Below are 19404 nucleotides of genomic sequence, written 5' to 3' on the forward strand. Positions count from 1 at the left end.
AGTTTTGCCAATTCTACAGCTGTGTATTTCCTACTTCTCTGTTATTTTGTCATTTGCCTTGATTCCTGTGTGGAAGCCAGGTCACAAATGCTCAGTACCTTCATATTTACCCACTCTGCCATTTCCAAGGCAATACTCTGAACTGTCATTTATTCAGCTCCCTCCCACTGAAGCATCCCCTTCTCTGTTACTCATGGTGCTGTCAGACCATCTGGTCTAAGTCCATCGCTCACTCCTGGTAAATGTCTCCTACATGTCTGTGTTCTAGCAGTAGCTCCTGGCTTCTATCTGAAATAAAATTCTAATGTATTGGCTCATTTCACCTATGTTACACCTATGTTACAATGAAAAAAATTTCACCTATGTTACAATGAAAAAAATTAAGTATGCATGAAGTTGGTGCTAAAATGATAATAAACAACAAAGGATGAAATAAGTATCAGGAAAGTAAAAACTCCAGTCATTATTTTGCATTCCATTATTTATATTTAGGTCTTTATGAGACAAGGAAGATGATTTTCATGTCTAAACACTGGAACAACCTAAATCATTTTAATATAACTACAGTCGTTATCATGTTCTAAAGGAGATTCTAAAGGAATATGAATGGAAAAAAAAGTACTTAATATTTAGCTTTCAGAATACAGATACATCTCAGAGAAACTGTGACCCCAGTATATGTATATTTGAGGTAATATTTGTATACTTAGTAACTCTCACAGCGATGGGAAACATTGCTCTTTGGATATGCTCTACATTAGCTTTCTAAGTCAAGAATTCCACATTGTCATAAAATAATTTTAACTTCAGTGTATGGCAGTTATGCAAATAGATGTAAACTTCATTATCAGATAAATTTTAAAAAGGTATAATGCCTACTTATTATGTGGTATTAACACAAATGTCAACGGAAACAGTCCAACAGATATAGAAGCACAGTAACAAAAATATAATTATCAATATAGCTGTTTTACAAGAGTAAACTATAGTATCATCAGACTTATAAAAAAGAACAACTAAGGTCATTGTTTTTATTTTTTGCTCTTCATGACTCTTCCCCATATATATAATGGCTAATTCTGATCATTTGTCCTTATTTAATCTATGAACAAATCTGCTGATACTGAATAGTATTTTCAAATACATCAGCAGTATTTGGAACATCTGATTAAATAGATTATTATTACTGAAAACACATCACAGCTTTTGAGGCTATTAATGATTTCATCAACTTAAAAATAAATTTGGGAAGTAACTGGCTATAAATTTTTCTTTTTATTAGTAAACAGTCACCATATAACCAGTGTTCCTCTCAATATCTTACTAGGGTGCTAAACATGCTTATATTTTACAGAAGAGCTGGAATATAGACTTGACGATATATCTGAAACATCATCAACTATTGTGACAACACCGTTAGGATAATAGGCTATATGTGGCATTAAAAAAATTATTGGCTGGTCATAAATGGTACCTTTTACTGAACTGCATTTTAAATTGTTCTACAGGCCAACACGATAACAAATTTGTCATCTTCACATGGTGTGTCGCCATCGTCTTTCAAAGTTCACAGGCCTTTCTTACTGTCTTTCCCCAAGCGATTCTGCAAGAAAAAAAAGGACTCAAGTAGCTACAGACAAGAGTGAAAAACAGATTCATTGATATGACAAGGAGTTTTTAAAAAAATTCTCTTTTCTGTGTATGGTTATTAATTATGAGAATAATCAAATATGAAAATAGGGATTGAGAACATTTCAAACTTAAACTACAAAGTTTGTGGGTTTTACTTGAAAAAGGGGGAAAAATAACATTCTTGATCAATTCATTTGTTTCCTTGCCTTAATCTACTTTGCTTTTGTTTCACAGGTTATACCAGGAAAACAAAATTTCTAAAATTCCCCTCTTACCAACTCAATTAAGATTTTTGGCAAGGAAAGAATGAGGGGAAACAGAAACCCCAGATGGGATCGCCTTTTGTGTGTGTGTGTGTTTGTTATGCAGATATTTGCCCACAGAATTGAGTTCTCAAATTATACTCTTTGCTGATCAGAGATAACTATAAAATATCATTTAAAACTGGAAGAAAATGGGATCGAAATTAACCTTTAGAAATCATTTGCACTAAAGAAAGCAAAGTCTACACTGAGGAAAAAAAACCTCATCAAATGGAGTTGTAGCATTATTGCTCGTACATGAGAAGTTCATCTAGCTCTTGTTCAGGCTGAGTATTAATGCTTTCAGAGCAACTTTAGTAACATTAACATTACGCAACCAAATCAGGATTAGAGGAAGTATTTTGAATGATAAGGTACCACTTTCACATGTTTATATATATCTTACCACTTCAGATAAATATCACAGCTTTAACTACTGAATGGGAGAAGATATTTGCAAATGATGTATCTAATAAGAGGTTAGTAACTAAAATATATAAAGAACTTATGCGGGGCACCTGGGTGGCTCAGTCGGTTTAGTGTCAGACTTTGGCTCAGGTCATGATCTCATGGTTTGTGAGTTTGAGCCCCGCGTTGGGCTCTCTGCTATCAGCCCAGAGCCAGCTTCAGATCCTCTGTTCCCCTCTCTCTCTGCCCCTCCCCTACTCATGGGCTGTCTCTCTCTCAAAAATAACACCAAACTTCAACACCAATAAAACTAAACTCAATACCAAAAAAACTAAATAACCTGATTAAAAATGGGTGGAGAACCTGAACACACATTTTTCCAAAGAAGACGTACAAATGGCCAACAGACACATGAAAAGATGCTCAACATCACTCATTATTAGGGAAATGCAAATCAAAACCACTATGAGATATCACTTTACACCTGTCAGAATGATTAAAATAAAAACTACAATAAATAACAAGTGTTGTCAAGGAAGTAGAGTTAAAAGAGACCCCATGCACTGTTGGTAGAAAAATAAACTGGTACAGCCACTCTGAAAACAGTACGGAGGCTCCTCAAAAAAACTAAAAATAGAAGTACTTTATGACCTAGTATTCCATTAGTGGGTATTTACCCAAAGAACAAAAACACTAATTCATAAAGATATATGCACCCCCATGTTTACTGTATTATTTACAATAGCTAAGATACATAAACAACCCAAATGTCCATCCACAGATGAAAGGATAAAGAAGATGTGATGTGTGTGGATGTGTGTGGATGTGTGTGTGTGTGTGTGTGTGTATTACTCAGCCATAAAAAAGAAGGGAATCTTGCCATTTCCTACAACATGGGTAGATCTAGAGAGTGTAATACTAAGCAAAATAAGACAGACAGGGAAAGACAAATACCATATGATTTCACTCATATGTGGAATTTGAGAAACAAAACAAATGAACAAAGTAAAAAAGAGACAAACAAAAATACAGAGTCTTAAATACAGAGAACAATTGCCAGAGGGGAAGCGGGTGAGGGACGGGTGAAAGAGGTGAAGGGATTAAGAGTACACCTGTGATGAGCACTGAAAACTGTACAGATTGTTGAATCATTATATATCTAAGACGAATATAACACTGTATGCTAATTCTACTTCAATTTAAAAAAAGGAGATAGTCTTGTGTTTATCCAAAATTAAAGTGGACATAAAGATAAAAGTCACAGCTTTAATGGAGCTGTTATTCAGGACAAGTTCCTTAAGTGAGGGTGACTCCAAAATGAAATTTGAAAACTGCCAGATGCTGATGGGTTTGTGCTGCCCATAATCCTTAGTTAGTTTTGCTTTCCCTTTTCTAGAAGAGAGACACGGCAAACAAGGAAAGGCAAAGACTTTGTATTGACGAGATTGTTTTCTAATATTTATTTAGTATTTGTATCAGGGAGGAGACCAGATTTAAAATGGATTTAAATTATGCAAAGTGGAATCTGTTTATGGTAAGGAAACCAGCTTTCCCCCTTCCGCTTTTATTTCCATAATAGTTTAAGTCATTTTATGATTATTTTATTTAAAGTAAATCAACTGTGTAATACTGAGAAGGGTAAATTTCCCAAGAACTTGAAGATATAATTCAATTATTAAGGTTGGTTTGACAACAGAAGTATAATTCACAAACGACAATTTGATACAGCTTTTTACTATAGATGGCCTACAGCAATCATTTTGCTTCTCAAGTAGCGTTAAGAAGGTAAATATAAAAGTGTAAGAGTCACTTTAAAGAAAATGGGAGTCATTTAATGACACTTAAATCTCAGAATCTTCTACAAGCTCTCATACCGGACAATGGAGGGTGAGTGGGAAAAAAAAAAAACGTGTCCAATCAAGAGGTAACTACTAGTGTCTTGTAGGGCTATAGAGCTTTTCTTGTTTAAAAACATTTAAAGTGCCTTAGACAGGGTCTGGTTTAATGCTCAAGTATTATAACCCTCATTTAAGAAACGAAGAAGTCAAGGTGCTGGATGCCAAGTCATCCCCCCGGGGTTTACAGAACTGCCAAAGTATGGGGCTGAGAGTGTTCTTTCTTTTTTAAATTCAAACAGGTATTTATTATGGGAAGCTGGTTTTACAGGTGGTGAAAGAGTAGACGCATTGGAACAGTGTGGTAAGACACCTCAGGGATTAGCACAAAACCACCATTCTTTGGGCTAGAGGGACAAGGGGGGAGACCCGGTTCTGGATCCCAGGAGCTAGGGCCACCATGTGGTAGCTGCCCAGTGGGTACCAGGACCATGGGAAAAGATGGTGCTGCTGCTGCAGATGCTACTGAAACAGAGCGGTGGGAAGTCCCCGGCACTGCCCCTCCTGCCTTCAGTCCCCTGCTAGTGCCTCCCACTGCTGAACCTGCCCAGAAGACAGCATGGGAGCTTGGGAAATGTGGCTCTCTGAGATTGAGTAGAGTGGAAGTGGGAAGACCACAGATCCAAGAGCAGAGTCTAGTGACCAACACAGGGAGTTCTTAATGATGGGGCAACTGGAGAAAAATTACTGGGTTTTGGATTTTATTTTATTTTTTTTATTTTTTATTTAAAAAAAAATTTTTTTTTCAACGTTTTATTTTATTTTTGGGACAGAGAGAGACAGAGCATGAACGGGGGAGGGGCAGAGAGAGAGGGAGACACAGAATCGGAAACAGGCTCCAGGCTCTGAGCCATCAGCCCAGAGCCTGACGCGGGGCTCGAACTCATGGACTGCGAGATCGCGACCTGGCTGAAGTCGGACGCTTAACCGACTGCGCCACCCAGGCGCCCCTGGATTTTATTTTTTTTAAGTTTATTTATTTTGAGAGCGAGAGAGTGCAAGCAGGGTAAGGGTAGAGAGAGAGAGAGAGAGAGAGGGAGAGAAAGAGAATCCCAAGCAGGCTCCATGCTGTCAGCACAGAGCCTGACATGAACCATGAGGCCATGACCTGAGCCAAAACCAAGAGCTGGATGCTGAAATGACAGCCACCCCGATGCCCCAAGGTTTCATGATTTTGAATTCAACTTTGAATCCTATCAATTTCTAGTTCAGTGACTTTAGGTACATTATATAACATCTCTGGGACTTGTTTTCCTCACCCACAAGATAGGGTATTAAAATATTTTAATTTAGTGGGCTGTGATTAAAGTAAACAGAATAATATATGAACCCATTAACTAAGTGCTTGGTCTAGAGCATATCCTCAGTAAATGTCATTCATTAAATATTTCAAAAATAAAAGAAGAAACTGGATCAAGACCTTAAATGCACTAGTGCACAAGGCCCAACTCTCAGCATGGCACCTGGCATATCCAGGATGGGTCATTTTTCAAAGAAATAGGAATAAAAACTACTTTCTTGGGAAGGAATTAGTCAGAGAAACTATTTAACATCTGTTAACAAGAATGCATCAGCTCCAAGAAGAAGGAATTTGGGGAGGGGAAAGAAAATGGGTTGTCACATATACTCTTCAGGGATTAAGAGAAGCATGAGCTGTTACCACGATGGGGACATTCAGCAATCACCACCGGCCATAACAAAATGAGAGAATATTCCTACTTCTCTTTTCTCCATTCAGGGATCTAAACGTTTCTGAAATTCTGGCAAAGTCCACTGGTGGGGATATGCATCCTTTTGACCTTACAAATGGGAGGGGAAAAAAAAGTTCCATTTCTAGGCAAAAGGCTTCTGAAGTGTTCTTTCATTTTCCATGGCAGATCTTGAAGGATGCCCTGGAGAAATACTCATCACGCCATGGTGAAGTCAGCAATTTTCAGGACCCGTGTTTTAGAGATGGGGAAAAGGTGGTCTTGTTGAGAATCTAACCATCTACTTTAGGCCATGTGAGCTGGGCTCTCCGTATCCTGGGTGTGAAGCACACAGGGGATACCCTTCTCTGGAATACTCTAATGTCAAAAGTTAGTTAAATCAAACATGCAACTCAACTAGGGATACCAGATGGTAAATGTGCTCTGGTTTCCTTCTTGATTGGCTCTAAATCAAGGCCAAAGTGGCTGGTTGAGAATAAGTCAGTTTCAGCAAAACTTCTACAGAGTAATGTATACTGATGATGATACTTATAATAGGTATCATTTCTTGAGTGTCTCCTATCAGCCAGGCACAGTGCTAAGTACCCTACACATTCTATTTAATTCTTGCCACAACCCAGTGGGCCAGGTGTTACTATTATCCTGGTTTCACAAGTGAAGAAAAGTAAGCTGCAGAGGTGTATCCTAACATGCTTGGGATCATATAGTATGAGAGTTAGAGTCATTCCAGGTCTGTCTGACTCTAAGGCCTATGGGTATAGCACCTGCTTGCCTTTTGCCAGGCGGAGTGATGAACCCTGGAGATTCAATGACCATGAAGAGGCAGTGAAGTGAGTCCTGGGACCAGGGGTTCTTCTACAGTGAAGTAACTGCACAGCTGTAATTGCTAAAAAGCCCCGATTGAGGGGCACCTGGGTGGTGCAGGTGGTTAAGTGTCCGACTCTTGATCTTGGCTCAGGTCAGGATCTCATGGTTTGTGAGTTTGAGCGCCCATATCGGGCTCTGTGCTGAGGGTGTGGAGCCTGGTTGGGATTCTGTCTCTCCTTCTCTCTCTGCCCCTCCCCTGCTTGTGCTCTCTATCTCTCAAAAAAAAAAAAAAAAAAAAAAAAAGACCTGATTGAAAGGTACAAAAAGCTGCCAAATTCTTAGGATAAGCCCATCCTGAAAGCAGGAGGGACAGGAAGGACCAGGGCTGCCTCGGGAATGGCGTCTCCCCTGAACTCTCTGACATGCAGTCAGAGAGTGGCTGGGAAATCAGTTCAGAGTAGGGCCTGGCAAACCAAGAGGGAAGGGACAGGCAAGCTTAGCCTGGATGAGTGCAGGGCACAGACTCTTGCTGGACTGGAGGGGAAGAGAAAAAGAACTATTGCCCTGGACTCTGTGACTTTAACAACAAAAAGGTTTTTTCCATTTCTATCTTTTAAATCCACATTGGAGGTAAATCACGGATTTGAATGCCATAGGTTTTGACCTCAGATGTTTAAACAAAACACTGGGATGGAAGGAGTAGCGAGTAGTCGTGAAGATGAGCCTTCAATTTTTTACCTTATTTTGGCACGAATAGAGCAAACATTGCCAACAGCAAAACTGAATGTTTATAGAACCAGCTTGTTTTTTGATGACACCATTTTTGTGGCTCAGTTCTTGTGCTTACAATCTCACTAAAACTAGAACGCAATCAGTTAGCATGTCAGTAATTCTCTACGTGATGACTATCCTGTGTTTTCAGGCGATATCCTCATCTTCACCCCCTTGGTAAAAATCTGGTTTCCTTCATCATTTTTAAAAAGGCAGGACAGGGGCACCTGGGTGGCTCAGTCAGTTGAGTGTCCAACTTTGGCTCAGGTCATGATCTCATGGTTCATGGGTTCAAGCCCCGCATCAGGCTCTGTGCTGACAGCTTGGAGCCTGGAACCTGCTTTGGATTCTGTGTCTCCCACTCTCTCTCTGCCCCTCACCTACTTATATGCTCTGTCTCTTGGCCATCTCTCAAAAATGAATAAATGTTTAAAAAAAATTTTTTTTAAGCCAGGATTGAATACATCCTCTTGATTTGGGAAGGACAGATGACCCAAATGGTTGATTTAGTGATTACTATTTCAAAAAACTTAGGTCCATAAAGTAGATGTCACCCACCTGAAGTTCTGAGTGTTCTTTCAGAAGTCGATCGTATTCTTTTGAAAGTCGCTCTGATTGCATTTTCATTGTCATCACATCATTCTGTGCCTTAGAAAGGGCTAGAAAACATGGAATAGAATTTAAAAATTTTTACTTTGAAATATTTTTAAGTTTACAGAAAAGTTGCAAGACTTAAATAGAAAACTCCTTTGTAGATCTTACTCAAGTTCACCAACTGTTAAGATGCAATATATTTGTTACTGTATTCTCTCACGACACATGCACAACTGTTTTCTTGAATCATTTAAGAGTAAGTTATAGACATCATGCCCCTTTACTCCTTAATACTTCATTGTGTATTTCTTGGGGCACCTGGGTGGCTCAGTTGGTTAAGTGTCTGACTTTGGCTCAGGTCATGATCTCAGTTTGTGAGTTTGAGCCCTGCATCAGGCTCTGTGCTAACAGCTTGGAGCCTGGAACCTGCTTCAGATTCTGTGTTTCCCTCTCTCTCTGCTCCTCCCCCGCTCATGCTCTGTCTCTCTCTCCTTCAAAAATAAATAAACATTAAAAAATTTTAAAAATAAAAATAAAAAAAATAAAAAAATATACTTCATTGTGTATTTCTTAAGAACAAAGCTATTCTGTAACATAATCAGAGCATAGTTAGCAAATTAGGAAATTTAACATCAGTACTTTTTATCTAATCTGCCATTCATATTCCAATCTTGGCTACTGTCCCAATTATGGGTATTTTACCACTTTTTTTTGAGTCTAGATCCAGCCCTAGATCAAAGATTAGCATTAAGTTGTCACGTTTCTTTGGTTTCCTTTAATCTAGAATAGTTCCTCAGCCTTCCCCCTGCATTCTTCTCCCCTTACGTAACACTGACATTTTAAATAAAGGCCACTTTTTTTTTTTTAAAGAGACAGAGCGCATTGGGGAGGGACAAAGGGAGAGGGGAGACAGAGGATCTGAAGTGGGCTCTGTGTTGACAGCAGAGACCCTGACACGGGGCTCAAACTCACAAACCATGAGATCATGACTTGAGCTGAAGCTAGAAGCTTGACTGACTGAGCCACCAAGACACCCTCAGGCCAATTTTTTCTTAAATGGAATGTTTTTCATTTTGGTTTTGTCTGATGTTTCCTCATGATTAAATTCAGGTTATGCATCTTAACTTACATACAAATGATGCTGACTTGTCTCTCAAGGTACCACATCCAGAGACCCATCTGCCTCTCACTGGTTTTTCTACTTATACTTATTTTCTTCTTTGTAAACTAAGAAGCAGTGTGTGGGAAGAAAAGACTATGTAAGTATCTTGCTCCTTATGAAAACTATCCCCTCATAGTTAGCACCCATTGAAAATTCTTGCCTAAACCAACCTTTATTGTGATGGTAGCACACTGGTGATTTTCCAACTTCACCATCTCATCCACATTTACCAGTCAGCATTCTACTCTAAAGAAGGGCCTTCCATTATCCATTCACCCATCCATCCACCCATCCATCCATCCATCCATCCATCCATTCTAAGTATGAACACATAGGTTATGTTTTCAACAGTTTATAATTCATAACTGCACTAGCCAGATATGGCTAGTGGGAAGGCTGCCAAGCTGGCTCTTATGTCCTCTCACTATGTCCCTATCATTTTTTGAGTACCCTAGTTTCTTGCATAAGATGTTCCAGTCTTATCCTGTTTCCTGATTCATCCTAGACTCAAGCATTATAGTACAGAATTTATTAGAATGGTCTGCTTTTGAAAAAACTGAGAAGGGGATATTTTATTATACCTACTAAGGGATGAACAGCCCATTTTCCTTAAAAGCAAAGACAATCACTTTCTTATATAAAATTGAAAGATTTAGGGGTGTGGGACACTTAAAGGCTTTACCTCAAGATGATACACAAAAATGGATCTATATTAGCCTCTGTCTACCAAGGAGGTATAGTGTAAGACAGCAGTTAAAAATCAGTTAAAAATAAGCAGTTAACTTCTAAGATAGAAGTTACACACACACACACACACACACACACACACACACACACACACACACACACATTAACTTAGCACATTGTAGAGAAGATAATGAGTAAATGTGTAGAAAGGAAGAGTAGCACAAGATGGACTGGATAAATTCTGGGAATCCTGAACTAATTCTACTCTACATACAATTCTGCATATGTAGTCTTTAGAAGTTCTGAATTTGTAAATATTTTAGGGTAGAAGTTTAAGTAAAAGAAAGTAGGATTTATAAATGTAAGAGTCACTTTTCTGGCACAGTTGAATGAAATTATAGGTTCTATTTATAAACAATCTGTTTCCTCTTCCTCTTGAAAAGCCATCATATGGGCATTTTTATATTTAAGTATATAAGTCACTTTCAACTAAAGTGGCTTTTGTATTGGCACTTTCTAAGACAATGTTGTCAAATTAAACTTCCTGTGTTGTAGAACATTTAGTGGACAATACAGATGTAGAACATCTGTGCTAATATGGCAGTCACTAGCTATATGTGACTATTAAGCACTTTAAATGTGGCTAGTGCAACTGAAGAATTTAATTTTAAATTATACTTAATTTTAATTAAATTTTGATTTAAACAGCCATGTGTAGTTAGTGGGTAGCCATATGGGATAGCTCTACATTATAATTTCTTTCATGTTATTTTTATAGATCCATAACTAAGTTAGGCATTAAAGGCTAAATTTAACAAATTTAATGTTGTCACTTGGTAAGGGTATAGGTTAGGTATGGAAGAGAGATCTTTGATAGTGGTTAGATTTCACTGGAACCACAGTCACAACATGAAGGTTTTCATATTAGTCTTTAATTTGGGTTCTATAAGGCATTTCCTAGAACCTACTTGAAAATATGAAACACAGTGTTAACTTCAAGACCTTACCATAAATGTTTAAAAGCCTGGATTTCTGGTGTATAAAAAGCAAAGAAGATTCTACAACTTAATAATGTCTTACTAGCCTACAATGATGGTCCAAGACGGGTCCAAGAGGGTCCAAGATGGTAGGAAAGGAAGACCCTGAGCTTACCTTCTCCCGTAGACAGTAAATCTATAGCCACATGTGGAATAATCCCCTCTGAAGGGGACCTTGGATGAACAGGATGAACAGAGCCTCTACAACAGGGGACAGTACCGAGAAGGGCAGAAGAAGCAGAGATACAGTCTCACTAAGGAAAGAACCATATTCTTTTTTTTAATATATATATTTTTAATATTTTATTTATTTTTGAGACAGAAAGAGAGGGGGAGAGAACACATGCGAGCAGGGAGGGACAGAGAGAGAGGGGACCAGAGGATCCGAAGCAGGCTCTGCACTGACAGCTTCGGGGATAACAGCAGAGAGCCCGAGATGGGGCTTAAACTCACCAACCGTGAGATCATGACCTGAGCGAAGTCGGAAGCTCAAAAGACTGAGTTACTCAGGCACCCTGAAAACCACATTCTAGGAATGGCATTCTATGATACAGAAGGATCACAAAAGCATTGAACTTTTCCCTGAGGGGCAAGAGATTTGAGTTCCACATCAGGTACCGAAACCCTTAGATCCTGCACAGAAGAGATGGGCCTCCAAAACACCTGGCTTTGAAAAACAATAAGGAATACGTCTAGGAAAACTAGAATTGCAGGGGAAAAAAAAACCCACTCTTAGAGTTCACATGTAGACTTACTTGACCCCAAAATAAACACAAGAACACTGGATCAAAATTACATAGACTACAGGTGAAGGGGACCCACTTACTAATCTTGGAGCGCCTGCTGGAGAGACAAAAGGCAGCTAGGCGTCTGCTTGGGGACTTAAGACACTGGTGGCAGCCATTTTTGCTGTCTTGTTCTGCTGTGCTGATTCAGGCCCCGGCGGATGCCATTTGGGAATCATCCTTGTATACTGCAAATGCCAGAGGGTGCCTACCGCTGGTGTCTTGACTACCAGCACATTTGTAGTAGTCAAGACCAGGTGTACAGCAGCTGGACTGGGAGCCAGACCCACTTACTAGTGTGCCCACAACCGTTCTGCCCTGTCACATCAGGAGGGCACATGCAGCCCACACGGGAGACCTGCTTCTGGTGACCAGAGGAGATTATGCTTCATGGCTCCACAGGATATCTCTTACATAAGGCCACTCCTTTAACAATAAGAAATGTGGGAAATGTGTGTCGTGATGGGCACTGGGTATTGTAAGTGTTGAATCGCTGGATTCTACACCTGAAACTTATATTTCACTGTATGCTAACTGACTAGAATTTAAATAAAAACAAAAAAGAAAAAGAAAAAAAAAAGATTGGGAACCGTAGCTGAACTACTGAACACCTAAAAACAAATACAGAGCTAGGCCAAATGAAAAGACACAGAAATGTGTTCCAAACAAAAGAGCAAGGCAAACCTCAGAGAAAGAACTAAATGAAAGGGAATTAAGCAATAAAAGTGATAAAGAGTTCAAAATAATGGCCACAAAGATGATTATCAAATTTGGGAGAAGACTAGATGAACACACAGTAAGACCTTCAACAAAGAGAAAATATAAAGAAAGTACCAATCAAATATAAAGAATACAATAACAGAAATAAAAAAATACACTAGAGGGGATAAACTGAAGATTTGATGATACAGAAGAACAGATCAGTGATCTGGGTAGTGAAAGTCACCCAAACTGAACAGAAAAAGAAAGAAAGGAAGGAAGGAAGGAAGGAAGGAAGGAAGGAAGGAAGGAAGGAAGAAAAAGAAAAAAAAGGAATTTAAAAATAAAGGCACTTTAAGGGACCAATGGGACAACATCGAGTACTAACATTTACATTATAGGGGTTCTAGAAGAAGGGAAAGAGAAAGGGGCATAAAACATATTTAAAGAAATCACTGCTGAAAAATTCCCTAAGCTAAGGAAGGAAATACATGCCCAGGTCTAAAAAGCAAGGCTCCTAAACAGATGAACTCAGAAGAGATCTACACCAAGACAAATTATAATTACAATGTCAAAAACTAAAAAATCTTAAAAGTAACAAGAGAAAAGCAATTAGTTGCATATAAGGGAATCCCCATGAGGCAATGAGCTAATTTTTTTTAGATTGTTTTTAATGTTTATTTATTTTTGAGAGAGACAGAGACAGAGCTTGAGCGGGAGAGGGGCAGAGAGAGAGGGAGACACAGAATCTGAAGCAGAATCCAGGCTCTGAGATGTCAGCACAGAGCCCGACACGACACGGGGCTCAAACTCACAGACCACGAGATCATGACCTGAGATGAAGTCGGATGCCTGACTGAGCCACCCAGGAGCACCCCCCCGCCGCTTAAAAAAAAATTTTTTTTAATGTTTATTTATTTTTGAGAGAGAGAGAGACAGAGCTTGAGTGGGGGAAAGGGCAGAGAGGGCGAGGGAAGGCAATGAGCTAATTTTTCAACAGAAACTTTACAGGTTGGCAGGGAGTGGCACAATATATTCACAGTGCTGAAAGGAAAAAACTTATAACCAAGAATACTCTAATCGGCAATGTTATCATTCAGAATTGAAGGCGAGTTAAAAGTTTTCCAACCAAACAAAAGTTAAAGGTTTACCACTACTAAACCAGCCTTTACAAAAAAATATCAAAAGGTCTTCTTTAAGAGGAAAAGAAAAGGCCATAACTAGAAATAAAAAAATATATACGAAAGAAAAAAAACTCCCTGGTAAAGGCAAACATATGGTGAAGGTTCAGCCATGTATAAAGCTGGTATGAAGGTTAAAAGACAAAAGTAGTAAATAAGCTATATCTATAATTAGTTAAGGATACACAAAACAAAAAGATGTACATCATGATGTAAAAAACATAAAACGTCAGGAGTGGGGACAGTAAAAATGTAGTGTTTTTAGAATTTGTTCAAGCTTAAGTGCTCATCAATTTAAAATAAACTGCTATATACACAGGTTGTTATATATGAATCTCATGGTAACCACAAATCAAAAACCTTTATTAGATACACAAAAAATAAAGAGAAAGGAATCCAAACATAACACTAAAAAAGTTACCATATCACAAGGGAAAAGAGCAAGAAGAAAGGAATAGAGAACTACAAAACAACCGTTAAACAATTTTTAAAATGGCAGTAAGTAAGCTGGGGCTCCTGGGTGGCTTAGTCGGTTGAGCGTCTGACTTTGGCTCAGGTCATGATCTCGCAGTTTGTGAGTTCTAGCCTCGTCTTGGGCTCTGTGCTGACAGCTCAGAGCCTGGAGCCTGCTTCTGATTCCTGTGTCTCCCTATCTCTCTGCTCCTCCCCTCTTCACGCTCTCTGTCTCTGTCTCTTTCAAAAAAAAATGAAAACAATAATTACTTAAAATTATTTTTAATGTTTATTTTTGAAAAGAAAGCTGGGCTAAGCAATACTTCTATCAGACAAACTAGACTTAAAACAAAGGCTGTAATAAGAGAGAGTATTACATAAAGATAAAGGGATCAATTAGAGAAGGAATTATAACATTTCTAAATATGTATGCACCTAACATAGAAGCACCAAGATATGTAAAGCAAATATTAACAAATGCAAAGAGAGAAACTGAAACTAACACTAGTAGGGGACTTTAGCATCCACTTACATCAATGGATAGATCACCCAGACAGAAAATTAATAAGGAAATATTGGCTTTAAATAACACATTAAATCAGATGAACTTAATATATACAGAGCATTCCATATAAAAACAGCAGAATACACATTATTTTCAAGTATACACAAAACACCCTCCAGGACAGATCACATGTTAGGCCACAAAATAAGTCTCAATAAATTAAACAAGACTGAAATCGTATCTAACAAGAGATGAAGAAGGGCATTATATAATAATTACAGGGTCTATCCATCAAGAAGAACTAACAATTATAAATGTCTATGCGCCGAATACGGGAGCCCCCAAATATATAAAACAATTACTCACAAACATAAGCAACCTTATTGACAAGAATGTGGTAATTGCAGGGGGACTTTAATACCCCACTTACAAAAATGGATAGATCATCTAGACACATGGTCAATAAAGAAACAAGGGCCCTGAATGATACATTGGATCAGATGGACTTGACAGATATATTTAGAACTCTGCATCCCAAAGCAACAGAATATACTTTCTTCTCGAGTGCACATGGACCATTCTCCAAGATAGATCACATTCTGGGTCACAAAACATCCCTTCATAAGTATACAAGAATTGAGATCATACCATGCATACCTTTGGACCACAATGCTATGAAGCTTGAAATCAACCACAGGAAAAAGTCTGGAAAACCTCCAAAAGCGTGGAGGTTAAAGAACACCCTACTAAAGAATGAATGGGTCAACCAGGCAATTCGAGAAGAAATTAAAAAATATATGGAAACAAACGGAAATGAAAATACAACAATCCAAACGCTTTGGGATGCAGCGAAGGCAGTCCTGAGAGGAAAATATATTGCAATCCAGACCTATCTCAAGAAACAAGAAAAATCCCAAATATAAAATCTAACAGCACACCTAAAGGAAATAGAAGCAGAGCAGCAAAGACACCCCAAACCCAGCAGAAGAAGAGAAATAATAAAGATCAGAGCAGAAATAAACAATATAGAATCTAAAAAAACTCTAGAGCAGATCAATGAAACCAAGAGTTGGTTTTTTGAAAAAATAAAGAAAATTGATAAACCTCTAGCCAGGCTTCTCAAAAAGAAAAGGGAGATGACCCAAGTAGATAAAATCATGAATGAAAATGGAATTATTACAACCAATCCCTCAGAAATACAAGCAATTATCAGGGAATACTATAAAAAATTATATGCCAACAAACTGGACAACCTGGAAGAAATGGACAAATTCCTAAATACCCACACACTCCCCAAACTCAAACTGGAGGAAATAGAAAGCTTGAACAGACCCATAACCAGCGAAGAAATTGAATCAGTTATCAAAAATCTCCCAACAAATAAGAGTCCAGGACCAGATGGCTTCCCTGGGGAATTCTACCACATTTAAAGCAGAAATAATACCTATCCTTCTCAAGCTGTTCCAAATAATAGAAAGGGAAGGAAAACTTCCAGACTCATTCTATGAAGCCAGCATTACTTTGATTCCTAAACCAGACAGAGACCCAGTAAAAAAAGAGAACTACAGGCCAATATCCCTGATGAATATGGATGCAAAAATTCTCAATAAGATACTAGCAAATCGAATTCAACAGCTTATAAAAAGAATTATTCACCATGATCAAGTGGGATTCATTCCTGGGATGCAGGGCTGGTTCAACATTTGCAAATCAATCAATGTGATACATCACACTAATAAAAGAAAAGATAAGAACCATATGATCCTGTTAATCAATGCAGAAAAAGCATTTGACAAAATTCAGCATCCTTTCTTAATAAAAACCCTCGAGAAAGTCGGGATGAAGGAACATACTTAAACAACATAAAAGCCATTTATGAAAAGCCCACAGCTAACATCATCCTCAATGGGGAAAAACTGAGAGTTTTCCTCCTGAGATCAGGAACACGACAGGGATGTCCACTCTCACCGCTGTTGTTTCACATAGTGTTGGAAGTTCTAGCATCAGCAGACAACAAAAGGAAATCAAAGGCATCAAAATTGGCAAAGATGAAGTCAAGCTTTCGCTTTTTGCAGATGACATGATATTATACATGGAAAATCCGATAGACTCCACCAAAAGTCTGCGAGAACTGATACATGAATTCAGCAAAGTTGCAGGATACAAAATCAATGTACAGAAATCAGTTGCATTCTTATACACTAATAATGAAGCAACAGAAAGACAAAAAAAGAAACTGATCCCATTCACAATAGCACCAAGAATCACAAAATACTTAGGAATAAACCTAACCAAAAATGTAAAAGATCTGTATGTTGAAAACTATAGAAAGCTTATGAAGGAAATTGAAGAAGATATAAAGAAATGGAAAAACATTCCATGCTCATGGGTTGGAAGAATAAATATTGTTAAAATGTCAATATTACCCAAAGCTATCTACACATTCAATGCAATCCCAATCAAAATTGCACCAGCATTCTTCTCGAAGCTAGAACAAGCAATCCTAAAATTCATATGAAACTACAAAAGGCCCCGAATAGCCAAGGTAATTTTGAAGAAGACCAAATAAGGAGGCATCACAATCCCAGACTTTAGCCTCTACTACAAAGCTGTAATCATCAAGACAGCATGATATTGCCACAAAAACAGACACATAGACCAATGGAATAGAATAGAAACCCCAGACCTAGACCCACAAAAGTATGGTGGCCAACTCATCTTTGACAAAGCAGGAAAGAACATCCAATGGAAAAAAGACAGCCTCTTTAACAAATGGTGCTGGGAGAACTGGACAGCAACATGCAGAAGAGAGAAACTAGACCACTTTCTTACACCATTCACAAAAATAAACTCAAAATGGATAAACGACCTGAATGTGAGACAGGAAACCATCAAAACCCTAGAGGAGAAAGCAGGAAAAGACCTCTCTGACCTCAGCCGCAGCAATTTCTTATTTGACACATCTCCAAAGGCAAGGGAATTAAAAGCAAAAATGAACTATTGGAAGATAAAAAGCTTCTGCACAGCAAAGGAAACAATCAACAAAACTAAAAGGCAACCAATGGAATGGGAAAAGATATTTGCAAATGACATATCAGACAAAGGGCTAGTATCCAAAATCTATAAAGAGCTCACCAAACTCCACACCCAAAAAACAAATAATCCAGTGAAGAAATGGGCAGAACACATGAATAGACACTTCTCTAAAGAAGACATCCAGATGGCCAACAGGCACATGAAAAGATGCTCAACAGCACTCCTCATCAGGGAAATACAAATCAAAGCCACACTCAGACATCACCTCATGCCAGTCAGAGTGGCCAAAATGAACAAATCAGGAGACTATAGATGCTGGAGAGGATGTGGAGAAACGGGAACCCTCTTGCACTGTTGGTGGGAATGCAAACTGGTGCAGCCACTCTGGAAAACAGTGTGGAGCTTCCTCAAAAAATTAAAAATAGACCTACCCTATGACCCAGCAGTAGCACTGCTAGGAATTTACCCAAGGGATACAGGAGTACTGATGCATAGGGGCACTTGTACCCCAATGTTCATAGCAGCACTCTCAACAATAGCCAAATTATGGAAAGAGCCTAAATGTCCATCAATGATGAATGGATAAAGAAATTGTGGTTTATATACACAATGGAGTACTACATGGCAATGAGAAAGAATGAAATATGGCCCTTTGTAGCAATGTGGATGGAACTGGAGAGTGTGATGCTAAGTGAAATAAGCCATAGAGAGAAAGACAGATACCATATGGTTTCACTCTTATGTGGATCCTGAGAAACTTAACAGAAACCCATGGGGGAGGGGAAGGGGGAAAAAAACAACAACAAAGAGGTTAGAGTGGGAGAGAGCCAAAGCATAAGAGACTCTTAAAAACTGAAAACAAACTGAGGGTTGATGGGGGGTGGGAGGGAGGGGAGGGGCAGGGAGGGGAGGGGAGGTGATGGGTATTGAAGAGGGCATCTTTTGGGATGAGCACTGGGTGATGTATGGAAACCAATCTGACAATAAATTTCATATACTAAAAAAAAGACTGAAATCGTATCAAGAATCTTTTCTTGGGTGCCTGGGTGACTCAGTCGGTTGGGTGTCTGACTTTGGCTCAGGTCATGATCTCATGGTCTGTGAGTTCGAGCCCCACATTGGACTCTGTGCTGACATCTCAGAGCCTGGAGCTTGCTTTGCATTCTGTGTCTCCCTTTCTCTCTGCTCCTCCCCTGCTGGCTCACTGTCTCAAAAATAAATAAACATTAACAACAACAACAAAAAAGAAACTTTTCTGACCACAATGGTATGAAAGTAGAACTCCATTACAAGAAAAAAACCTGGAAAAAACACAAACAAATGGAAGTTAAATAACATGCTACTAAACTACTAACAGGTCAATGAAAAAAATCAAAGAGGAAATAAAAAAAATACTTTGAGACAAATAAAAAGGGAAATACAGTGTTCTAAGATCTACAGGATGCAGCAAAAGCAATTCTAACAGGGAAGTTTATAGTGATACAGGCCTACCTCAAAAAAAAAAAAAAAGAAAAATCTCAAATAAACAATTGAATCTTACACCTAAGAGAACTAGAAAAAGCAGAACAAACACTGCCCAAAATTAGTAGAAGGAAGGAAATAATAAATATTAGAGTGCAATTTGTGAAAGAGAGACTCAATAAACAATAGAAAACATCTACGAAACTAGGAGCTGGTTCTTTGAAAAGATAAACAGAATTAATAACCTGTACCCAGATTCATCAAGAAAAAGTGAGAGAAG

At 38.5% G+C, this 19404-nt stretch overlaps 1 protein-coding gene across 2 annotated transcripts in view; it reads right to left on the bottom strand.

Moving 5' to 3' along the window:
- Positions 1-466: 466 nt before the first annotated feature.
- The window catches only part of LOC122487748 (B-cell receptor-associated protein 29), a 56425-nt gene continuing 37487 nt past the window's right edge, over positions 467-19404 (bottom strand). For both annotated transcript variants that reach the window (XM_043588606.1, XM_043588605.1), the window contains exons 7-8: positions 8083-8183; positions 467-1603 (exon numbers count right to left, since the gene is read on the bottom strand). In XM_043588606.1, the coding sequence (XP_043444541.1) occupies positions 1568-1603; positions 8083-8183 (137 nt within the window). In that variant the 3' untranslated portion in view covers positions 467-1567. The remainder of the gene's footprint in view (positions 1604-8082; positions 8184-19404) is intronic.

This window comes from Prionailurus bengalensis, chromosome A2 (assembly GCF_016509475.1).
Source record: "Prionailurus bengalensis isolate Pbe53 chromosome A2, Fcat_Pben_1.1_paternal_pri, whole genome shotgun sequence".
Taxonomy (NCBI): Eukaryota; Metazoa; Chordata; class Mammalia; order Carnivora; family Felidae; genus Prionailurus; species Prionailurus bengalensis.